We start from the raw sequence: 27,157 nt of genomic DNA, 5'->3' as shown, positions 1-27,157 counted from the left end.
TAGAGTCTAATACTCCATACAGGTAGAGTCTAATACTCCATACATGTAGAGGCTAATACTCCATACAGGTAGAGTCTAATACTCCATACAGGTAGAGTCTAATACACCATACAGGTAGAGTCTAATATAGAGTCTAATACACCATACAGGTAGAGTCTAATACTCCATACAGGTAGAGTCTAATACACCATACAGGTAGAGTCTAATACTCCATACAGGTAGAGTCTAATACACCATACAGGTAGAGTCTAATACTCCATACAGGTAGAGTCTAATACTCCATACAGGTAGAGTCTAATACTCCATACAGGTAGAGTCTAATACTCCATACGGGTAGAGTCTAATACTCCATACAGGTAGAGTCTAATACTCCATACAGGTAGAGTCTAATACACCATACAGGTATAGTCTAATACACCATACAGGTAGAGTCTAATACACCATACAGGTAGAGTCTAATACACCATACAGGTAGAGTCTAATACACCATACAGGTAGAGTCTAATACACCATTCAGGTAGAGTCTAATACACCATACAGGTAGAGTCTAATACACCATACAGGTAGAGTCTAATACACCATACAGGTAGAGTCTAATACACCATACAGGTAGAGTCTAATACACCATACAGGTAGAGTCTAATACACCATACAGGTAGAGTCTAATACACCATACAGGTAGAGTCTAATACACCATACAGGTAGAGTCTAATACACCATACAGGTAGAGTCTAAATCACCATACAGGTAGAGTCTAATACACCATACAGTTAGAGTCTAATACACCATACAGGTAGAGTCTAATACACCATACAGGTAGAGTCTAATACTCCATACAGGCAGAGTCAAATACACAATACGTTTAGAGTCTAATATAGAGTCTAATACTCCATACAGGTAGAGTCTAATACACCATACGTTTAGAGTCAAATATAGAGTCTAATACTCCATACAAGTAGAGTCTAATGTAGAGTCTAATACTCCATACAGGTAGAGTCTAATACACCATACAGGTAGAGTATAATACACCATACAGGTAGAGTCTAATACACCATACAGGTAGAGTCTAATATAGAGTCTAATACTCCATACAGGTAGAGTCTAACACACCATACAGGTAGAGTCTAATATAGAGTCTAATACTCCATACAGGTAGAGTCTAATACACCATACAGATAGAGTCTAATACACCATACAGGTAGAGTCTAATATAGAGTCTAATACTCCATACAGGTAGAGTCTAACACACCATACAGGTAGAGTCTAATATAGAGTCTAATACTCCATACAGGTAGAGTCTAATACACCATACAGGTAGAGTCTAATACACCATACAGGTAGAGTCTAATATAGAGTCTAATACACCATACAGGTAGAGTCTAATACACCATACAGGTAGAGTCTAATACTCCATACAGGTAGAGTCTAATACACCATACAGGTAGAGTCTAATACACCATACAGGTAGAGTCTAATATAGAGTCTAATACACCATACAGGTAGAGTCTAATACACCATACAGGTAGAGTCTAATACTCCATACAGGTAGAGTCTAATACTCCATACAGGTAGAGTCTAATACACCATACAGGTAGAGTCTAATATAGAGTCTAATACACCATACAGGTAGAGTCTAATACACCATACAGGTAGAGTCTAATACTCCATACAGGTCGAGTCTAATACACCATACAGGTAGAGTCTAATACACCATACAGGTAGAGTCTAATACACCATACAGGTAGAGTCTAATACTCCATACAGGTAGAGTCTAATACACCATACAGGTAGAGTCTAATATAGAGTCTAATACACCATACAGGTAGAGTCTAATACACCATACAGGTAGAGTCTAATACTCCATACAGGTAGAGTCTAATACACCATACAGGTAGAGTCTAATATAGAGTCTAATACACCATACAGGTAGAGTCTAATACTCCATACAGGTATAGTCTAATACTCCATACAGGTAGAGTCTAATACACCATACAGGTAGAGTCTAATACACCATACAGGTAGAGTCTAATACACCATACAGGTAGAGTCTAATACTCCATACAGGTAGAGTCTAATACTCCATACAGGTAGAGTCTAATACTCCATACAGGTAGAGTCTAATACACCATACAGGTAGAGTCTAATACACCATACAGGTAGAGTCTAATACTCCATACAGGTAGAGTCTAATACTCCATACAGGTAGAGTCTAATTCTCCATACAGGTAGAGTCTAATACACCATACAGGTAGAGTCTAATACTCCATACAGGTAGAGTCTAATACTCCATACAGGTAGAGTCTAATACTCCATACAGGTAGAGTCTAATACACCATACAGGTAGAGTCTAATACTCCATACAGGTAGAGTCTAATACTCCATACAGGTAGAGTCTAATACTCCATACAGGTAGAGTCTAATACACCATACAGGTAGAGTCTAATACACCATACAGGTAGAGTCTAATACTCCATACAGGTAGAGTCTAATACTCCATACAGGTAGAGTCTAATTCTCCATACAGGTAGTGTCTAATACACCATACAGGTAGAGTCTAATATAGAGTCTAATACACCACACAGGTAGAGTCTAATACTCCATACAGGTAGAGTCTAAATCACCATAAAGGTAGAGTCTAAATCACCATACAGTTAGAGTCTAATACTCCATACAGGTAGAGTCTAATACTCCATACAGGTAGAGTCTAATACACCATACAGGTAGAGTCTAATATAGAGTCTAATACACCATACAGGTAGAGTCTAATACTCCATACAGGTAGAGTCTAACACACCATACAGGTAGAGTCTAATATAGAGTCTAATACACCATACAGGTAGAGTCTAATACTCCATACAGGTAGAGTCTAACACTCCATACAGGTAGAGTCTAATACACCATACAGGTAGATTCTAATACACCATACAGGTAGAGTCGAATATAGAGTCTAATACACCATACAGGTAGAGTCTAATACTCCATACAGGTAGAGTCTAATACTCCATACATGTAGAGTCTAATACTCCATACAGGTAGAGTCTAATACTCCATACAGGTAGAGTCTAATACACCATACAGGTAGAGTCTAATATAGAGTCTAATACACCATACAGGTAGAGTCTAATACTCCATACAGGTAGAGTCTAATACACCATACAGGTAGAGTCTAATACTCCATACAGGTAGAGTCTAATACACCATACAGGTAGAGTCTAATACTCCATACAGGTAGAGTTTAATACTCCATACAGGTAGAGTCTAATACTCCATACAGGTAGAGTCTAATACACCATACAGGTAGAGTCTAATATAGAGTCTAATACACCATACAGGTAGAGTCTAATACTCCATACAGGTAGAGTCTAATACTCCATACATGTAGAGTCTAATACACCATACAGGTAGAGTCTAATACACCATACAGGTAGAGTCTAAATCACCATACAGGTAGAGTCTAATATAGAGTCTAATACTCCATACAGGTAGAGTCTAATACTCCATACAGGTAGAGTCTAATACTCCATACAGGTAGAGTCTAATACTCCATACAGGTAGAGTCTAATACTCCATACATGTAGAGGCTAATACTCCATACAGGTAGAGTCTAATACTCCATACAGGTAGAGTCTAATACACCATACAGGTAGAGTCTAATATAGAGTCTAATACACCATACAGGTAGAGTCTAATACTCCATACAGGTAGAGTCTAATACACCATACAGGTAGAGTCTAATACTCCATACAGGTAGAGTCTAATACACCATACAGGTAGAGTCTAATACTCCATACAGGTAGAGTCTAATACTCCATACATGTAGAGTCTAATACTCCATACAGGTAGAGTCTAATACTCCATACAGGTAGAGTCTAATACACCATACAGGTAGAGTCTAATATAGAGTCTAATACACCATACAGGTAGAGTCTAATACTCCATACAGGTAGAGTCTAATACACCATACAGGTAGAGTCTAATACTCCATACAGGTAGAGTCTAATACACCATACAGGTAGAGTCTAATACTCCATACAGGTAGAGTCTAATACTCCATACAGGTAGAGTCTAATACTCCATACAGGTAGAGTCTAATACACCATACAGGTAGAGTCTAATATAGAGTCTAATACACCATACAGGTAGAGTCTAATACTCCATACAGGTAGAGTCTAATACTCCATACATGTAGAGTCTAATACACCATACAGGTAGAGTCTAATACACCATACAGGTAGAGTCTAAATCACCATACAGGTAGAGTCTAATATAGAGTCTAATACTCCATACAGGTAGAGTCTAATACTCCATACAGGTAGAGTCTAATACTCCATACAGGTAGAGTCTAATACTCCATACAGGTAGAGTCTAATACTCCATACATGTAGAGGCTAATACTCCATACAGGTAGAGTCTAATACTCCATACAGGTAGAGTCTAATACACCATACAGGTAGAGTCTAATATAGAGTCTAATACACCATACAGGTAGAGTCTAATACTCCATACAGGTAGAGTCTAATACACCATACAGGTAGAGTCTAATACTCCATACAGGTAGAGTCTAATACACCATACAGGTAGAGTCTAATACTCCATACAGGTAGAGTCTAATACTCCATACAGGTAGAGTCTAATACTCCATACAGGTAGAGTCTAATACTCCATACGGGTAGAGTCTAATACTCCATACAGGTAGAGTCTAATACTCCATACAGGTAGAGTCTAATACACCATACAGGTATAGTCTAATACACCATACAGGTAGAGTCTAATACACCATACAGGTAGAGTCTAATACACCATACAGGTAGAGTCTAATACACCATACAGGTAGAGTCTAATACACCATTCAGGTAGAGTCTAATACACCATACAGGTAGAGTCTAATACACCATACAGGTAGAGTCTAATACACCATACAGGTAGAGTCTAATACACCATACAGGTAGAGTCTAATACACCATACAGGTAGAGTCTAATACACCATACAGGTAGAGTCTAATACACCATACAGGTAGAGTCTAATACACCATACAGGTAGAGTCTAATACACCATACAGGTAGAGTCTAAATCACCATACAGGTAGAGTCTAATACACCATACAGTTAGAGTCTAATACACCATACAGGTAGAGTCTAATACACCATACAGGTAGAGTCTAATACTCCATACAGGCAGAGTCAAATACACAATACGTTTAGAGTCTAATATAGAGTCTAATACTCCATACAGGTAGAGTCTAATACACCATACGTTTAGAGTCAAATATAGAGTCTAATACTCCATACAAGTAGAGTCTAATGTAGAGTCTAATACTCCATACAGGTAGAGTCTAATACACCATACAGGTAGAGTATAATACACCATACAGGTAGAGTCTAATACACCATACAGGTAGAGTCTAATATAGAGTCTAATACTCCATACAGGTAGAGTCTAACACACCATACAGGTAGAGTCTAATATAGAGTCTAATACTCCATACAGGTAGAGTCTAATACACCATACAGATAGAGTCTAATACACCATACAGGTAGAGTCTAATATAGAGTCTAATACTCCATACAGGTAGAGTCTAACACACCATACAGGTAGAGTCTAATATAGAGTCTAATACTCCATACAGGTAGAGTCTAATACACCATACAGGTAGAGTCTAATACACCATACAGGTAGAGTCTAATATAGAGTCTAATACACCATACAGGTAGAGTCTAATACACCATACAGGTAGAGTCTAATACTCCATACAGGTAGAGTCTAATACACCATACAGGTAGAGTCTAATACACCATACAGGTAGAGTCTAATATAGAGTCTAATACACCATACAGGTAGAGTCTAATACACCATACAGGTAGAGTCTAATACTCCATACAGGTAGAGTCTAATACTCCATACAGGTAGAGTCTAATACACCATACAGGTAGAGTCTAATATAGAGTCTAATACACCATACAGGTAGAGTCTAATACACCATACAGGTAGAGTCTAATACTCCATACAGGTCGAGTCTAATACACCATACAGGTAGAGTCTAATACACCATACAGGTAGAGTCTAATACACCATACAGGTAGAGTCTAATACTCCATACAGGTAGAGTCTAATACACCATACAGGTAGAGTCTAATATAGAGTCTAATACACCATACAGGTAGAGTCTAATACACCATACAGGTAGAGTCTAATACTCCATACAGGTAGAGTCTAATACACCATACAGGTAGAGTCTAATATAGAGTCTAATACACCATACAGGTAGAGTCTAATACTCCATACAGGTATAGTCTAATACTCCATACAGGTAGAGTCTAATACACCATACAGGTAGAGTCTAATACACCATACAGGTAGAGTCTAATGTAGAGTCTAATACACCATACAGGTAGAGTCTAATACACCATACAGGTAGAGTCTAATACACCATACAGGTAGAGTCTAATACACCATACAGGTAGAGTCTAATACACCATACAGGTAGAGTCTAATACACCATACAGGTAGAGTCTAATACACCATACAGGTAGAGTCTAATACACCATACAGGTAGAGTCTAATACTCCATATAGGTAGAGTCTAATACACCATACAGGTAGAGTCTAATACACCATACAGGTAGAGTCTAATACACCATACAGGTAGAGTCTAATACTCCATACAGGTAGAGTCTAAATCACCATACAGGTAGAGTCTAATACACCATACAGGTAGAGTCTAATACTCTTTACGGGTAGAGTCTAATATTCCATACAGGTAGAGTCTAATATAGAGTCTAATACTCCATACAGGTAGAGTCTAATACACCATACAGGTAGAGTCTAATGTAGAGTCTAATACTCTATACAGGTAGAGTCTAATACTCCATACAGGTAGAGTCTAATACACCATACAGGTAGAGACTAAATCACCATACAGGTAGAGTCTAATATACCATACAGGTAGAGTCTAATACACCATACAGGTAGAGTCTAATACACCATACAGGTAGAGTCTAATACACCATACAGGTAGAGTCTAATACTCCATACAGGTAGAGTCTAATACTCCATACAGGTAGAGTCTAATACACAATACAGGTAGAGTCTGATACACCATACAGGTAGAGTCTAATACACCATACAGGTAGAGTCTAATACTCCATACAGGTAGAGTCTAATACTCCATACAGGTAGAGTCTAATACACCATACAGGTAGAGTCTAATACTCCATACAGGTAGAGTCTAATACAACATACAGGTAGAGTCTAATACTCCATACAGGTAGAGTCTAATACACCATACAGGTAGAGTCTAATACTCCATACAGGCAGAGTCAAATACACAATACGTTTAGAGTCTAATATAGAGTCTAATACTCCATACAGGTAGAGTCTAATACACCATACGTTTAGAGTCTAATATAGAGTCTAATACTCCATACAGGTAGAGTCTAATGTAGAGTCTAATACTCCATACAGGTAGAGTCTAATACACCATACAGGTAGAGTCTAATACACCATACAGGTAGAGTCTAATACACCATACAGGTAGAGTCTAATATAGAGTCTAATACTCCATACAGGTAGAGTCTAACACACCATACAGGTAGAGTCTAATACACCATACAGGTAGAGTCTAATATAGAGTCTAATACTCCATACAGGTAGAGTCTAACACACCATACAGGTAGAGTCTAATATAGAGTCTAATACTCCATACAGGTAGAGTCTAATACACCATACAGGTAGAGTCTAATACACCATACAGGTAGAGTCTAATATAGAGTCTAATACACCATACAGGTAGAGTCTAATACACCATACAGGTAGAGTCTAATACACCATACAGGTAGAGTCTAATGTAGAGTCTAATACACCATACAGGTAGAGTCTAATACACCATACAGGTAGAGTCTAATACACCATACAGGTAGAGTCTAATACACCATACAGGTAGAGTCTAATACACCATACAGGTAGAGTCTAATACACCATACAGGTAGAGTCTAATACACCATACAGGTAGAGTCTAATACACCATACAGGTAGAGTCTAATACTCCATATAGGTAGAGTCTAATACACCATACAGGTAGAGTCTAATACACCATACAGGTAGAGTCTAATACACCATACAGGTAGAGTCTAATACTCCATACAGGTAGAGTCTAAATCACCATACAGGTAGAGTCTAATACACCATACAGGTAGAGTCTAATACTCTTTACGGGTAGAGTCTAATACTCCATACAGGTAGAGTCTAATATAGAGTCTAATACTCCATACAGGTAGAGTCTAATACACCATACAGGTAGAGTCTAATGTAGAGTCTAATACTCTATACAGGTAGAGTCTAATACTCCATACAGGTAGAGTCTAATACACCATACAGGTAGAGACTAAATCACCATACAGGTAGAGTCTAATATACCATACAGGTAGAGTCTAATACACCATACAGGTAGAGTCTAATACACCATACAGGTAGAGTCTAATACACCATACAGGTAGAGTCTAATACTCCATACAGGTAGAGTCTAATACTCCATACAGGTAGAGTCTAATACACCATACAGGTAGAGTCTGATACACCATACAGGTAGAGTCTAATACACCATACAGGTAGAGTCTAATACTCCATACAGGTAGAGTCTAATACTCCATACAGGTAGAGTCTAATACACCATACAGGTAGAGTCTAATACTCCATACAGGTAGAGTCTAATACAACATACAGGTAGAGTCTAATACTCCATACAGGTAGAGTCTAATACACCATACAGGTAGAGTCTAATACTCCATACAGGCAGAGTCAAATACACAATACGTTTAGAGTCTAATATAGAGTCTAATACTCCATACAGGTAGAGTCTAATACACCATACGTTTAGAGTCTAATATAGAGTCTAATACTCCATACAGGTAGAGTCTAATGTAGAGTCTAATACTCCATACAGGTAGAGTCTAATACACCATACAGGTAGAGTCTAATACACCATACAGGTAGAGTCTAATACACCATACAGGTAGAGTCTAATATAGAGTCTAATACTCCATACAGGTAGAGTCTAACACACCATACAGGTAGAGTCTAATACACCATACAGGTAGAGTCTAATATAGAGTCTAATACTCCATACAGGTAGAGTCTAACACACCATACAGGTAGAGTCTAATATAGAGTCTAATACTCCATACAGGTAGAGTCTAATACACCATACAGGTAGAGTCTAATACACCATACAGGTAGAGTCTAATATAGAGTTTAATACACCATACAGGTAGAGTCTAATACACCATACAGGTAGAGTCTAATACTCCATACAGGTAGAGTCTAATACACCATACAGGTAGAGTCTAATACACCATACAGGTAGAGTCTAATATAGAGTCTAATACACCATACAGGTAGAGTCTAATACACCATACAGGTAGAGTCTAATACTCCATACAGGTAGAGTCTAATACTCCATACAGGTAGAGTCTAATACACCATACAGGTAGAGTCTAATATAGAGTCTAATACACCATACAGGTAGAGTCTAATACACCATACAGGTAGAGTCTAATACTCCATACAGGTCGAGTCTAATACACCATACAGGTAGAGTCTAATACACCATACAGGTAGAGTCTAATACACCATACAGGTAGAGTCTAATACTCCATACAGGTAGAGTCTAATACACCATACAGGTAGAGTCTAATATAGAGTCTAATACACCATACAGGTAGAGTCTAATACACCATACAGGTAGAGTCTAATACTCCATACAGGTAGAGTCTAATACACCATACAGGTAGAGTCTAATATAGAGTCTAATACACCATACAGGTAGAGTCTAATACTCCATACAGGTATAGTCTAATACTCCATACAGGTAGAGTCTAATACACCATACAGGTAGAGTCTAATACACCATACAGGTAGAGTCTAATGTAGAGTCTAATACACCATACAGGTAGAGTCTAATACACCATACAGGTAGAGTCTAATACACCATACAGGTAGAGTCTAATACACCATACAGGTAGAGTCTAATACACCATACAGGTAGAGTCTAATACTCCATATAGGTAGAGTCTAATACACCATACAGGTAGAGTCTAATACACCATACAGGTAGAGTCTAATACACCATACAGGTAGAGTCTAATACTCCATACAGGTAGAGTCTAAATCACCATACAGGTAGAGTCTAATACACCATACAGGTAGAGTCTAATACTCTTTACGGGTAGAGTCTAATACTCCATACAGGTAGAGTCTAATATAGAGTCTAATACTCCATACAGGTAGAGTCTAATACACCATACAGGTAGAGTCTAATGTAGAGTCTAATACTCTATACAGGTAGAGTCTAATACTCCATACAGGTAGAGTCTAATACACCATACAGGTAGAGACTAAATCACCATACAGGTAGAGTCTAATATACCATACAGGTAGAGTCTAATACACCATACAGGTAGAGTCTAATACACCATACAGGTAGAGTCTAATACACCATACAGGTAGAGTCTAATACTCCATACAGGTAGAGTCTAATACTCCATACAGGTAGAGTCTAATACTCCATACAGGTAGAGTCTAATACACCATACAGGTAGAGTCTAATACACCATACAGGTAGAGTCTAATACACCATACAGGTAGAGTCTAATACTCCATACAGGTAGAGTCTAATACTCCATACAGGTAGAGTCTAATACACCATACAGGTAGAGTCTAATACTCCATACAGGTAGAGTCTAATACACCATACAGGTAGAGTCTAATACACCGTACAGGTAGAGTCTAATACACCATACAGGTAGAGTCTAATACTCCATACAGGTAGAGTCTAATACACCATACAGGTAGAGTCTAATACACCATACAGGTAGAGTCTAATACTCCATACAGGTAGAGTCTAATACACCATACAGGTAGAGTCTAATACTCCATACGGGTAGAGTCTAATACTCCATACAGGTAGAGTCTAATATAGAGTCTAATACTCCATACAGGTAGAGCCTAATACACCATACAGGTAGAGTCTAATGTAGAGTCTAATACTCCATACAGGTAGAGTCTAATACACCATACAGGTAGAGTCTAATACACCATACAGGTAGAGTCTAATACTCCATACAGGTAGAGTCTAATACACCATACAGGTAGAGTCTAATATACCATACAGGTAGAGTCTAATACACCATACAGGTAGAGTCTAATACTCCATACAGGTAGAGTCTAATACACCATACAGGTAGAGTCTAATACACCATACAGGTAGAGTCTAATACTCCATACGGGTAGAGTCTAATACTCCATACAGGTAGAGTCTAATATAGAGTCTAATACTCCATACAGGTAGAGTCTAATACACCATACAGGTAGAGTCTAATGTAGAGTCTAATACTCCATACAGGTAGAGTCTAATACACCATACAGGTAGAGTCTAATACACCATACAGGTAGAGTCTAATATACCATACAGGTAGAGTCTAATACACCATACAGGTAGAGTCTAATACTCCATACAGGTAGAGTCTAATACTCCATACAGGTAGAGTCTAATACTCCATACAGGTAGAGTCTAATACTCCATACAGGTAGAGTCTAATACTCCATACAGGTAGAGTCTAATACACCATACAGGTAGAGTCTAACACACCATACAGGTAGAGTCTAATATAGAGTCTAATACTCCATACAGGTAGAGTCTAATACACCATACAGGTAGAGTCTAATACACCATACAGGTAGAGTCTAATATAGAGTTTAATACACCATACAGGTAGAGTCTAATACACCATACAGGTAGAGTCTAATACTCCATACAGGTAGAGTCTAATACACCATACAGGTAGAGTCTAATACACCATACAGGTAGAGTCTAATATAGAGTCTAATACACCATACAGGTAGAGTCTAATACACCATACAGGTAGAGTCTAATACTCCATACAGGTAGAGTCTAATACTCCATACAGGTAGAGTCTAATACACCATACAGGTAGAGTCTAATATAGAGTCTAATACACCATACAGGTAGAGTCTAATACACCATACAGGTAGAGTCTAATACTCCATACAGGTCGAGTCTAATACACCATACAGGTAGAGTCTAATACACCATACAGGTAGAGTCTAATACACCATACAGGTAGAGTCTAATACTCCATACAGGTAGAGTCTAATACACCATACAGGTAGAGTCTAATATAGAGTCTAATACACCATACAGGTAGAGTCTAATACACCATACAGGTAGAGTCTAATACTCCATACAGGTAGAGTCTAATACACCATACAGGTAGAGTCTAATATAGAGTCTAATACACCATACAGGTAGAGTCTAATACTCCATACAGGTATAGTCTAATACTCCATACAGGTAGAGTCTAATACACCATACAGGTAGAGTCTAATACACCATACAGGTAGAGTCTAATGTAGAGTCTAATACACCATACAGGTAGAGTCTAATACACCATACAGGTAGAGTCTAATACACCATACAGGTAGAGTCTAATACACCATACAGGTAGAGTCTAATACACCATACAGGTAGAGTCTAATACACCATACAGGTAGAGTCTAATACACCATACAGGTAGAGTCTAATACACCATACAGGTAGAGTCTAATACTCCATATAGGTAGAGTCTAATACACCATACAGGTAGAGTCTAATACACCATACAGGTAGAGTCTAATACACCATACAGGTAGAGTCTAATACTCCATACAGGTAGAGTCTAAATCACCATACAGGTAGAGTCTAATACACCATACAGGTAGAGTCTAATACTCTTTACGGGTAGAGTCTAATACTCCATACAGGTAGAGTCTAATATAGAGTCTAATACTCCATACAGGTAGAGTCTAATACACCATACAGGTAGAGTCTAATGTAGAGTCTAATACTCTATACAGGTAGAGTCTAATACTCCATACAGGTAGAGTCTAATACACCATACAGGTAGAGACTAAATCACCATACAGGTAGAGTCTAATATACCATACAGGTAGAGTCTAATACACCATACAGGTAGAGTCTAATACACCATACAGGTAGAGTCTAATACACCATACAGGTAGAGTCTAATACTCCATACAGGTAGAGTCTAATACTCCATACAGGTAGAGTCTAATACTCCATACAGGTAGAGTCTAATACACCATACAGGTAGAGTCTAATACACCATACAGGTAGAGTCTAATACACCATACAGGTAGAGTCTAATACTCCATACAGGTAGAGTCTAATACTCCATACAGGTAGAGTCTAATACACCATACAGGTAGAGTCTAATACTCCATACAGGTAGAGTCTAATACACCATACAGGTAGAGTCTAATACACCGTACAGGTAGAGTGTAATACACCATACAGGTAGAGTCTAATACTCCATACAGGTAGAGTCTAATACACCATACAGGTAGAGTCTAATACACCATACAGGTAGAGTCTAATACTCCATACAGGTAGAGTCTAATACACCATACAGGTAGAGTCTAATACTCCATACGGGTAGAGTCTAATACTCCATACAGGTAGAGTCTAATATAGAGTCTAATACTCCATACAGGTAGAGTCTAATACACCATACAGGTAGAGTCTAATGTAGAGTCTAATACTCCATACAGGTAGAGTCTAATACACCATACAGGTAGAGTCTAATACACCATACAGGTAGAGTCTAATACTCCATACAGGTAGAGTCTAATACACCATACAGGTAGAGTCTAATATACCATACAGGTAGAGTCTAATACACCATACAGGTAGAGTCTAATACTCCATACAGGTAGAGTCTAATACACCATACAGGTAGAGTCTAATACACCATACAGGTAGAGTCTAATACTCCATACGGGTAGAGTCTAATACTCCATACAGGTAGAGTCTAATATAGAGTCTAATACTCCATACAGGTAGAGTCTAATACACCATACAGGTAGAGTCTAATGTAGAGTCTAATACTCCATACAGGTAGAGTCTAATACACCATACAGGTAGAGTCTAATACACCATACAGGTAGAGTCTAATATACCATACAGGTAGAGTCTAATACACCATACAGGTAGAGTCTAATACTCCATACAGGTAGAGTCTAATACTCCATACAGGTAGAGTCTAATACTCCATACAGGTAGAGTCTAATACTCCATACAGGTAGAGTCTAATACTCCATACAGGTAGAGTCTAATACACCATACAGGTAGAGTCTAATACACCATACAGGTAGAGTCTAATACACCATACAGGTAGAGTCTAATACACCATACAGGTAGAGTCTAATACTCCATACAGGTAGAGTCTAATACTCCATACAGGTAGAGTCTAATACTCCATACAGGTAGAGTCTAATACACCATACAGGTAGAGTCTAATACACCATACAGGTAGAGTCTAATATACCATACAGGTAGAGTCTAATACACCATACAGGTAGAGTCTAATACTCCATACAGGTAGAGTCTAATACTCCATACAGGTAGAGTCTAATACTCCATACAGGTAGAGTCTAATACTCCATACAGGTAGAGTCTAATACTCCATACAGGTAGAGTCTAATACACCATACAGGTAGAGTCTAATACACCATACAGGTAGAGTCTAATACACCATACAGGTAGAGTCTAATACACCATACAGGTAGAGTCTAATACTCCATACAGGTAGAGTCTAATACTCCATACAGGTAGAGTCTAATACTCCATACAGGTAGAGTCTAATACTCCATACAGGTAGAGTCTAATACTCCATACAGGTAGAGTCTAATACTCCATACAGGTAGAGTCTAATACTCCATACAGGTAGAGTCTAATACACCATACAGGTAGAGTCTAATACTCCATACAGGTAGAGTCTAATACTCCATACAGGTAGAGTCTAATACTCCATACAGGTAGAGTCTAATACTCCATACAGGTAGAGTCTAATACACCATACAGGTAGAGTCTAATACTCCATACAGGTAGAGTCTAATACTCCATACAGGTAGAGTCTAATATAGAGTCTAATACTCCATACAGGTAGAGTCTAATACACCATACAGGTAGAGTCTAATGTAGAGTCTAATACTCCATACAGGTAGAGTGTAATACACCATACAGGTAGAGTCTAATACACCATACAGGTAGAGTCTAATATACCATACAGGTAGAGTCTAATACACCATACAGGTAGAGTATAATACACCATACAGGTAGAGTCTAATACACCATACAGGTAGAGTGTACGTGGTTATTGAACTGTAGTGTGTATCTCTGTTGTTTCATGTAGCTTCCTTTCCATGTTGCGTTCATTATTGCGCTCCCAGTATTGACTATTTCACTGCCAGTGAAGTACAGTTGGAGCGACAGAGCTTGAGGCCTGCCAATGATCAATATGACTCAATGCTGCCCTCTAGTGTTCTAACAGTAAACCTACAGGTAAGAGTTGTCAGATTACCAGTTGTGATGGAGTTTGTTGCCTGTGTTTTGTGTTATCTGTTGTCCAGTTGACAGGTATGCTCCAGTACGTTGTAAGGCTGTCTACAGAGCTGGAGGCCAAGTTCCTGTCAGTGGAGAGACTACAGGAGTACATCGAGGTGAGAACGTCAACACTTTCTAACTCGAATACACAAATAATGTCTTACCGTCTTCATGACCTTTTAATACACTGTTATTCTCCTGTCCAGGGTTGTGTCTGAGGCGTCCATGTTTCTGTCCAGGGTTGTGTCTCTGAGGTGTCCATGTTTCTGTCCAGGGTTGTGTCTCTGAGGCGTCCATGTTTCTGTCCAGGGTTGTGTCTCTGAGGCGTCCAGAATGTTGTCTGTTATAATCATGTTTCTGTCCAGGGTTGTGTCTCTGAGGTGTCCATGTTTCTGTCCAGGGTTGTGTCTCTGAGGTGTCCATGTTTCTGTCCAGGGTTGTGTCTCTGAGGCGTCCATGTTTCTGTCCAGGGTTGTGTCTCTGAGGCGTCCAGAATGTTGTCTGTTATAATCATGTTTCTGTCCAGGGTTGTGTGTCTGAGGCGTCCAGAATGTTGTCTGTTATAATCATGTTTCTGTCCAGGGTTGTGTCTCTGAGGCATCCAGAATGTTGTCTGTTATAATCATGTTTCTGTCCAGGGTTGTGTCTCTGAGGCGTCCAAAATGTTGTCTGTTATAATCATGTTTCTGTCCAGGGTTGTGTCTCTGAGGCGTCCAGAATGTTGTCTGTTATAATCATGTTTCTGTCCAGGGTTGTGTCTCTGAGGGCTCCATGTTGTCTGTTATAATCATGTTTCTGTCCAGGGTTGTGTCTCTGAGGCATCCAGAATGTTGTCTGTTATAATTATGTTTCTGTCCAGGGTTGTGTCTCTGAGGCGTCCAAAATGTTGTCTGTTATAATCATGTTTCTGTCCAGGGTTGTGTCTCTGAGGCGTCTATGTTTCTGTCCAGGGTTGTGTCTCTGAGGCGTCCAAAATGTTGTCTGTTATAATCATGTTTCTGTCCAGGGTTGTTTCTCTGAGGCATCCAGAATGTTGTCTGTTATAATCATGTTTCTGTCCAGGGTTGTGTCTCTGAGGTGTCCATGTTTCTGTCCAGGGTTGTGTCTCTGAGGCGTCTATGTTTCTGTCCAGGGTTGTGTCTCTGAGGCGTCCAGAATGTTGTCTGTTATAATCATGTTTCTGTCCAGGGTTGTGTCTCTGAGGCATCCAGAATGTTGTCTGTTATAATCATGTTTCTGTCCAGGGTTGTGTCTCTGAGGCGTCCATGTTTCTGTCCAGGGTTGTGTGTCTGAGGCGTCCAGAATGTTGTCTGTTATAATCATGTTTCTGTCCAGGGTTGTGTCTCTGAGGCATCCAGAATGTTGTCTGTTATAATCATGTTTCTGTCCAGGGTTGTGTCTCTGAGGCATCCAGAATGTTGTCTGTTATAATCATGTTTCTGTCCAGGGTTGTGTCTCTGAGGCATCCAGAATGTTGTCTGTTATAATCATGTTTCTGTCCAGGGTTGTGTCTCTGAGGCGTCTATGTTTCTGTCCAGGGTTGTGTCTCTGAGGCATCCAGAAAGTTGTCTGTTATAATCATGTTTCTGTCAAAGGGTTGTGTCTCTGAGGCATCCATGTTGTCTGTTATAATCATGTTTCTGTCCAGGGTTGTGTCTCTGAGGCGTCCATGTTTCTGTCCAGGGTTGTGTCTCTGAGGTGTCCATGTTTCTGTCCAGGGTTGTGTCTCTGAGGCGTCCATGTTTCTGTCCAGGGTTGTGTCTCTGAGGCGTCCAGAATGTTGTCTGTTATAATCATGTTTCTGTCCAGGGTTGTGTCTCTGAGGTGTCCATGTTTCTGTCCAGGGTTGTGTCTCTGAGGTGTCCATGTTTCTGTCCAGGGTTGTGTCTCTGAGGCGTCCATGTTTCTGTCCAGGGTTGTGTCTCTGAGGCGTCCAGAATGTTGTCTGTTATAATCATGTTTCTGTCCAGGGTTGTGTGTCTGAGGCGTCCAGAATGTTGTCTGTTATAATCATGTTTCTGTCCAGGGTTGTGTCTCTGAGGCATCCAGAATGTTGTCTGTTATAATCATGTTTCTGTCCAGGGTTGTGTCTCTGAGGCGTCCAAAATGTTGTCTGTTATAATCATGTTTCTGTCCAGGGTTGTGTCTCTGAGGCGTCCAGAATGTTGTCTGTTATAATCATGTTTCTGTCCAGGGTTGTGTCTCTGAGGGCTCCATGTTGTCTGTTATAATCATGTTTCTGTCCAGGGTTGTGTCTCTGAGGCATCCAGAATGTTGTCTGTTATAATTATGTTTCTGTCCAGGGTTGTGTCTCTGAGGCGTCCAAAATGTTGTCTGTTATAATCATGTTTCTGTCCAGGGTTGTGTCTCTGAGGCGTCTATGTTTCTGTCCAGGGTTGTGTCTCTGAGGCGTCCAAAATGTTGTCTGTTATAATCATGTTTCTGTCCAGGGTTGTTTCTCTGAGGCATCCAGAATGTTGTCTGTTATAATCATGTTTCTGTCCAGGGTTGTGTCTCTGAGGTGTCCATGTTTCTGTCCAGGGTTGTGTCTCTGAGGCGTCTATGTTTCTGTCCAGGGTTGTGTCTCTGAGGCGTCCAGAATGTTGTCTGTTATAATCATGTTTCTGTCCAGGGTTGTGTCTCTGAGGCATCCAGAATGTTGTCTGTTATAATCATGTTTCTGTCCAGGGTTGTGTCTCTGAGGCGTCCATGTTTCTGTCCAGGGTTGTGTGTCTGAGGCGTCCAGAATGTTGTCTGTTATAATCATGTTTCTGTCCAGGGTTGTGTCTCTGAGGCATCCAGAATGTTGTCTGTTATAATCATGTTTCTGTCCAGGGTTGTGTCTCTGAGGCATCCAGAATGTTGTCTGTTATAATCATGTTTCTGTCCAGGGTTGTGTCTCTGAGGCGTCTATGTTTCTGTCCAGGGTTGTGTCTCTGAGGCATCCAGAAAGTTGTCTGTTATAATCATGTTTCTGTCAAAGGGTTGTGTCTCTGAGGCATCCATGTTGTCTGTTATAATCATGTTTCTGTCCAGGGTTGTGTCTCTGAGGCGTCTATGTTTCTGTCCAGGGTTGTGTCTCTGAGGCATCCAGAATGTTGTCTGTTATAATCATGTTTCTGTCCAGGGTTGTGTGTCTGAGGCGTTTATGTTTCTGTCCAGGGTTGTGTCTCTGAGGCATCCAGAATGTTGTCTGTTATAATCATGTTTCTGTCCAGGGTTGTGTCTCTGAGGCGTCCAGAATGTTGTCTGTTATAATCATGTTTCTGTCCAGGGTTGTGTCTCTGAGGCATCCAGAATGTTGTCTGTTATAATCATGTTTCTGTCCAGGGTTGTGTCTCTGAGGCGTCCAAAATGTTGTCTGTTATAATCATGTTTCTGTCCAGGGTTGTGTCTCTGAGGCGTCCAGAATGTTGTCTGTTATAATCATGTTTCTGTCCAGGGTTGTGTCTCTGAGGCGTCCAAAATGTTGTCTGTTATAATCATGTTTCTGTCCAGGGTTGTGTGTCTGAGGCGTTTATGTTTCTGTCCAGGGTTGTGTCTCTGAGGCATCCAGAATGTTGTCTGTTATAATCATGTTTCTGTCCAGGGTTGTGTCTCTGAGGCGTCCAGAATGTTGTCTGTTATAATCATGTTTCTGTCCAGGGTTGTGTCTCTGAGGCATCCAGAATGTTGTCTGTTTTAATCGTGTTTCTGTCCAGGGTTGTGTCTCTGAGGGCTCCATGTTGTCTGTTATAATCATGTTTCTGTCCAGGGTTGTGTGTCTGAGGCGCCCAGGAGAGTTAAAGACGCCCTCATCCCAGAGGGTTGGCCTCATAAAGGGGCCATCTCCTTTAAGGACTACACGATGAGGTACAGAGCGAACACCCCCATCGTGCTCGACGGACTCCAGCTCAACATCCAGCCCAGGGAGAAGCTGGGCATCGTGGGGAGGACAGGCTCCGGTAAGACCTCAGTCCAACTCATTGTCAGAGTTGAACTTGTCTGTACTATGTGTCTTTGCCTGCTGCTGGTGGCTAACTGTATTTCACAGATAAGGCCTCAGTTTAGACCACCTACTCACTGTCATAATGTTAACATGAAACACCACAGTGAACATTGTCATTGCGATATATAGTGGCATTTGGAAAGTATTCAGACCACATTTTGTTACATTACAACCTTGTTCTAAAAATGGATTAAATTGTTTTTTTTCCCCTGACCAATCTACACACAATACTCCATAATGACATCACAATGCCCCTTAATGACATCACAATACCCCTTAATGACATCACAATACTCTAGAATTACAAAGGAAAAACAGGTTTTTAGACATTTTTGCAAATGTATTAATAGTAAAACACTGAAATATCACATTTCCATAAGTATTCAGACCCTTTACTCAGTACTTTGTTGAAGCACCTTTGGCAGAGATTCCAGCCTGGAGTCTTCTTGGGTATGACGCTACAAACTTGGCACACCTGTATTTGGGGAGTTTCTCCCATTGTTCTCTGCAGATCCTCTCAAACTCTGTCAGGTTGTATGGGGAGCGTCACTGCACAGCTATTTTTCAGTATATAACCTGTATATAACCTGGATGTGTTGTATATAACCTGGATGTGCTGTACATAGCCTGGATATTATATGTCACCCAACAGGGAAGTCTTCTTTAGGAGTGGCCCTGTTCCGCCTGGTGGAACCAGCTGCAGGGACTATCTTCATAGATGGGGTGGACACCAGCGCTATCGGCCTGGAGGACCTCCGCAGTAAACTATCAGTCATCCCCCAGGACCCTGTCCTATTCATCGGCACAGTCAGGTAATAGCACTGTCTGTTACACAGACACAGACTGCTACACAGTACACTAGTCACCTATAGAAACAGACTGCATAGACCAGGTAATACCACTGTCTACACAGTACACTAGTCACCTATAGAAACAGACTGCATAGACCAGGTAATACCACTGTCTACACAGTACACTAGTCACCTATAGAAACAGACTGCATAGACCAGGTAATACCACTGGTTCAGGACTAGTTTCTCCAGGTATGACCTCTCTGTCAACCTGTATGTATCTCTATCTGACTGGGTTCAGGACTAGTTTCTCCAGGTATGACCTCTCTGTCAACCTGTATTACTGTGTCTCTATCTCACTGGGTTAAGGACTAGTTTCTCCAGGTGTGACCTCTCTGTCAGCCTGTATGTGTCTCTACCTGACTGGATTCAGGACTAGTTTCTCCAGGTATGACCACTCTGTCAACCTGTATTACTGTGTCTCTATCTCACTGGGTTCAGGACTAGTTTCTCCAGGTATGACCTCTCTGTCAACCTGTATTACTGTGTCTCTATCTGACTGGGTTCAGGACTAGTTTCTCCAGGTATGACCTCTCTGTCAACCTGTATTACTGTGTCTCTATCTGACTGGGTTCAGGACTAGTTTCTCCAGATATGACCTCTCTGTCAGCCTGCATTACTGTGTCTCTACCTGACTGGGTTCAGGACTAGTTTCTCCAGGTATGACCTCTCTGTCAACCTGTATTACTGTGTCTCTACAATGTGACTTGTTCCCCTGCTGCAGGTATAATCTGGATCCTTTCAACAACTATAGTGATGAGGACATCTGGTCTGCTCTGGATAAGACCTTCATGAAACACACAGTACGTACAGCCTCTATGGGGACCATTACATGAGGCCTGATTTACTGTAGGTTGTCTGACTCTATGGGGACCTGGTTTACTGTAGGTTGTCTGACTCTATGGGGACCTGGTTTACTGTAGGTTGTCTGACTCTATGGGAACCTGGTTTACTGTCTGTTGTCTGATGATCATGGTGATTATGATGGTGGTGATTATGATGGTGATGATTATGGTGGTGATGATCATGGTGATTATGATAATGGTGATGATGACAGTGATAAAGTTGATGATAATGCTAATGTTGGTTATGATGGCGATGATGATAATGATGGTTATAATGATGGTGGTGATGATGATGATGGTGGTGATGGTGATGATGTTGGTGGTGATGATGATGGTGGTGGTGATGATGATGACGATGATGACGATGTTGACCATCACGTTCATGATGATACCGACAACGCCACGTCCCTCTGTGTGTCTCAGATCTCCAGTCTCCCTGAGAAGCTGCAGTCGGAGGTAGTGGAAAATGGAGAGAACTTCTCTGTAGGAGAGAGACAGCTGATGTGTATGGCCAGAGCACTGCTACGAAACTCCAAGGTCAGCTCACAGAAAGATCTCCTCTTACAGCAACATACGATGTACATACAGCTAGCCGTACCGTATCCCAGGAAAATGGATTTTACGGTCCAGAAATGACCAGGTATTTACTACCTAATTGACATAGTTACCTAGCCTCGATTTCCAAGCCTCTTCCAGACCTGGAAGGATGGCGTTGCGAGACTACACAGCTGGTATCCTAGTAACCTGAACGACACGTTAGCCTGATCTCTCCTCCTCTTTCAAGACTACACAGCTGGTATCCTAGTAACCTGAATGACACGTTAGCCTGGTCTCTCCTCCTCTTTCAAGACTACACAGCTGGTATCCTAGTAACCTGAATGACACGTTAGCCTGGTCTCTCCTCCTCTTTCAAGACTACACAGCTGGTATCCTAGTAACCTAAACGACACGTTAGCCTGGTCTCTCCTCCTCTTTCAAGACTACACAGCTGGTATCCTAGTAACCTGAATGACACGTTAGCCTGGTCTCTCCTCCTCTTTCAAGACTACACAGCTGGTATCCTAGTAACCTGAATGACACGTTAGCCTGGTCTCTCCTCCTCTTTCAAGACTACACAGCTGGTATCCTAGTAACCTGAACGACACGTTAGCCTGGTCTCTCCTCCTCTTTCAAGACTACACAGCTGGTATCCTAGTAACCTAAATGACAAGTTAGCCTGGTCTCTCCTCCTCTTTCAAGACTACACAGCTGGTATCCTAGTAACCTGAACGACACGTTAGCCTGGTCTCTCCTCCTCTTTCAAGACTACACAGCTGGTATCCTAGTAACCTGAATGACACGTTAGCCTGGTCTCTCCTCCTCTTTCAAGACTACACAGCTGGTATCCTAGTAACCTGAATGACACGTTAGCCTGGTCTCTCCTCCTCTTTCAAGACTACACAGCTGGTATCCTAGTAACCTGAATGACACGTTAGCCTGGTCTCTCCTCCTCTTTCAAGAATACACAGCTGGTATCCTAGTAACCTGAACGACACGTTAGCCTGGTCTCTCCTCCTCTTTCAAGACTACACAGCTGGTATCCTAGTAACCTGAATGACACATTAGCCTGGTCTCTCCTCCTCTTTCAAGACTACACAGCTGGTATCCTAGTAACCTGAACGACACGTTAGCCTGGTCTCTCCTCCTCTTTCAAGACAACACAGCTGGTATCCTAGTAACCTGAACGACACGTTAGCCTGGTCTCTCCTCCTCTTTCAAGACTACACAGCTGGTATCCTAGTAACCTGAATGACACGTTAGCCTGGTCTCTCCTGTTCTTTCAAGACTACACAGCTGGTATCCTAGTAACCTGAATGACACGTTAGCCTGGTCTCTCCTCCTCTTTCAAGACTACACGGCTGGTATCCTAGTAACCTGAATGACACGTTAGCCTGGTCTCTCCTCCTCTTTCAAGACTACACGGCTGGTATCCTAGTAACCTGAATGACACATTAGCCTGGTCTCTCCTCCTCTTTCTCAGATCATCTTGTTGGACGAGGCGACGGCGTCGATCGACTCAGAGACGGACTCTCTGATCCAGCACACCATCAGAGACGCGTTCCAGGACTGTACCATGCTCACTATCGCTCACCGCATTAACACTGTCCTGGAGTCAGATCGTATACTGGTCATGGACGCCGGAAGGGTAGGCTATACACACACACACACACACACACACACACACACACAGACACACACACACACACACACGGACACACACAGACACACACACACACACAGACACACACACGCAGACACACACAGACACACACACACACACACACACACACACACACAGACGGACAGACAGACAGACAGGTTTCAAAACAAACTAAACATTGGTGAATATTGATAGACTGAGAGGAGATACACTGATGTATAAATGAACTGAGATATATGTGTGTGTGTGTTCTGTGTGTTCTGTGTGTTCTGTGTGTGTGTTCTGTGTGTTCTGTGTGTGTATTCTGTGTGTGTGTGTTCTGTGTGTTCTGTGCGTGTGTGTGTTCTGTGTTTGTGTTCTGTGTGTTGTGTGTGTGTTCTGTGTGTGTGTTCTGTGTGTGTGTTCTGTGTGTGTGTGTGTGTTCTGTGTGTGTGTTCTGTGTGTTCTGTGTGTGTGTTCTGTGTGTGTGTTCTGTGTGTGTGTGTGTGTGTGTTCTGTGTGTTCTGTGTCCACCTGGCAGGTGGTTGAGTGTGACAGTCCAGAGGTCCTGATGCAGAGACCAGATTCTCAGTTTGCAGCTCTCCTGACTGCAGCCAACACCGTCAACACATGAGCCTGGACACACCCCCATATGTAGTCTGGACACACCCCCATCTGTAGTCTGGACACACCCCCATCTGTAGTCTGGACACACCCCCATGAGTCTGGCCCAGGTCTGGACACACCCCCATCAGCAGTCTGGACACACCCCCATGAGTCTGGCCCAGGTCTGGACACACCTCCATCTGCAGTCTGAACACACCTCGATCTGCAGTCTAGTCACCCGCCCATGAGTCTGGACACACCTCAATCTGTAGTCTGGTCACACCCCCATGAGTCTGGACACACCTCCATCTGAGGTCTGGTCACACCTCCATCTGAAGTCTGGACACACCTCCATCTGTAGTCTGGTCACACCTCCATCTGCAGTCTGGTCACACCTCCATCTGTAGTCTGGACACACCTCCATCTGCAGTCTGGTCACACCTCCATCTGAAGTCTGGTCACACCTCCATCTGCAGTTTGGACACACCCCCATGGGTCTGGTCACACCTCCATCTGTAGTCTGGTCACACCTCCATCTGTAGTCTGGACACACCTCCATCTGCAGTCTGGTCACACCTCCATCTGAAGTCTGGTCACACCTCCATCTGCAGTCTGGACACACCCCCATGGGTCTGGTCACACCTCCATCTGTAGTCTGGACACACCTCCATCTGTAGTCTGGACACACCTCCATCTGCAGTCTAGACACATCTCCATCTGAAGTCTGGTCACATCTCCATCTGCAGTCTGGACACACCCCCATATGAAGTCTGGACACACCCCCATATGAAGTCTGGACACACCCCCATATGATGTCTGGACACACCCCCATCTGAAGTCTCCGCCCACCACCTGTCCTTAATTGTCGGACCACCCCACCCCTCAACGCTTTCTCTGTTTTCCATGGACACACATGAATGTGCATGTGCCTGCGCGCACGCTTATCCACACAAACATATGCAAACACACACACACACACGTGCGCGTGCATACCTAAAGCCTAGGGCATTAGCGTCCTGCTAGCATTGACTAAGGAAGCTGTATTAGGCAGTAACACCATTATGAAGTGACAAAACAACAGTAATACCATTATGACACTACAAAACAGCAGTAACACCATTATGAAGTGACAAAACAACAGTAACACCATTATGACACTACAAAACAGAAGTAACACCATTATGAAACAACAAAACAGCAGTAACGCCATTATGAAGTAACAAAACAGCAGTACCACCATTATGAAGTGACAAAACAGCAGTAACACCATTATGAAGTAACAAAACAGCAGTAACACCATTATGAAGTGACAAAACAGCAGTAACACCATTATGAAGTGACAAAACAGCAGTAACACCATTATGAAGTGACAAAACAGCAGTAACACCATTATGAAGTGACAAAACAGCAGTAACACCATTATCAAGTGACAAAACAGCAGTAACACCATTATCAAGTGACAAAACAGCAGTAACACCATTATGAAACAACAAAACAGCAGTAACACCATTATGAAACAACAAAACAGCAGTAACACCATTATGAAACAACAAAACAGCTCTAACACCATTATGAAACAACAAAACAGCAGTAACACCATTATGAAACAACAAAACAGCAGTAACACCATTATGAAGTGACAAAACAGCAGTAACACCATTATGAAGTGACAAAACAGCAGTAACACCATTATGAAGTGACAAAACAGCAGTAACACCATTATGACACTACAAAACAGCAGTAACACCATTATGAAGTGACAAAACAGCAGTAACACCATTATGACACTACAAAACAGCAGTAACACCATTATGAAACAACAAAACAGCAGTAACACCATTATGAAGTGACTAAACAGCGGTAACACCATTATGAAGTGACAAAACAGCGGTAACACCATTATGAAGTGACTAAACAGCAGTAACACCATTATGAAACAACAAAACAGCAGTAACACCATTATGAAGTGACTAAACAGCAGTAACACCATTATGACACTACAAAACAGCAGTAACACCATTATGAAACAACAAAACAGCAGTAACACGATTATGAAGTGACTAAACAGCGGTAACACCATTATGAAGTGACAAAACAGCAGTAACACCATTATGAAGTGACAAAACAGCAGTAACACCATTATGAAACAACAAAACAGCAGTAACACCATTATGAAACAACAAAACAGCAGTAACACCATTATGACACTACAAAACAGCAGTAACACCATTATGACACTACAAAACAGCAGTAACACCATTATGAAACAACAAAACAGCAGTAACACCATTATGAAACAACAAAACAGCAGTAACACCATTATGAAACAACAAAACAGCAGTAACACCATTATGAAACAACAAAACAGCAGTAACACCATTATGAAGTAACAAAACAGCAGTAACACCCTTATGAAACAACAAAACAGCAGTAACACCATTATGAAACTACAAAACAGCTGTAACACCATTATGAAGTAACAAAACAGCAGTAACACCATTATGAAACAACAAAACAGCAGTAACACAATTATGAAACAACAAAACAGCAGTAACACCATTATGAAACAACAAAACTGCAGTAACACCATTATGAAACAACAAAACAGCAGTAACACCATTATGAAACAACAAAACAGCAGTAACACCATTATGAAACAACAAAACAGCAGTAACACAATTATGAAGTGACAAAACAGCAGTAACGTTTATTTGATTCACAGCATTTTGTCTTTTATATGATTCCCAGAACGTTGTCTTTTACATGATTCCCAGCAGGTTAACACATTGTATTCTATATGATTCCCAGCACGTTGTCTTTTATATGATTCCCAGCAGGTTAACATGTTGTATTCTATATGATTCACAGCACGTTGTCTTTTATATGATTCCCAGCACTTTGTCTTGTATTTGATTCACAACACGTTGTCTTTTATATGATTCCCAGCAGGTTAACACGTTGTATTTTATATGATTCACAGCACGTTGTATTTTATATGATTCCCAGCACGTTGTCTTTTATATGATTCCCAGCAGGTTAACAGGTTGTATTCTATATGATTCACAGCACGTTGTCTTTTATATGATTCCCAGCAGGTTAACAGGTTGTATTCTATATGATTCACAGCACGTTGTCTTTTATATGATTCCCAGCAGGTTAACAGGTTGTATTCTATATGATTCCCAGCACGTTGTCTTTTATATGATTCCCAGCAGGTTAACAGGTTGTATTCTA

At 41.0% G+C, this 27,157-nt stretch overlaps 1 protein-coding gene across 1 annotated transcript in view; it reads left to right on the top strand.

The window, feature by feature from the left end:
* The window catches only part of LOC110511555 (multidrug resistance-associated protein 9), a 122,754-nt gene extending 98,416 nt beyond the window's left edge, over window positions 1-24,338 (top strand). Inside the window, exons 25-31 of the mRNA XM_036981679.1 lie at window positions 15,481-15,570; window positions 19,209-19,398; window positions 20,095-20,254; window positions 21,018-21,096; window positions 21,562-21,675; window positions 23,159-23,323; window positions 23,859-24,338. Of these exons, the coding sequence (XP_036837574.1) occupies window positions 15,481-15,570; window positions 19,209-19,398; window positions 20,095-20,254; window positions 21,018-21,096; window positions 21,562-21,675; window positions 23,159-23,323; window positions 23,859-23,951 (891 nt within the window). The 3' untranslated portion in view covers window positions 23,952-24,338. The remainder of the gene's footprint in view (window positions 1-15,480; window positions 15,571-19,208; window positions 19,399-20,094; window positions 20,255-21,017; window positions 21,097-21,561; window positions 21,676-23,158; window positions 23,324-23,858) is intronic.
* The last annotated feature ends 2,819 nt before the right edge of the window (window positions 24,339-27,157 follow it).

The sequence above is a fragment of the Oncorhynchus mykiss genome, chromosome 6 (assembly GCF_013265735.2).
Source record: "Oncorhynchus mykiss isolate Arlee chromosome 6, USDA_OmykA_1.1, whole genome shotgun sequence".
Classification (NCBI taxonomy): domain Eukaryota; kingdom Metazoa; phylum Chordata; class Actinopteri; order Salmoniformes; family Salmonidae; genus Oncorhynchus; species Oncorhynchus mykiss.
The sequence above is the reverse complement of the archived record's forward strand: the minus strand, read 5'-3'. Positions and strand labels throughout refer to the sequence as shown.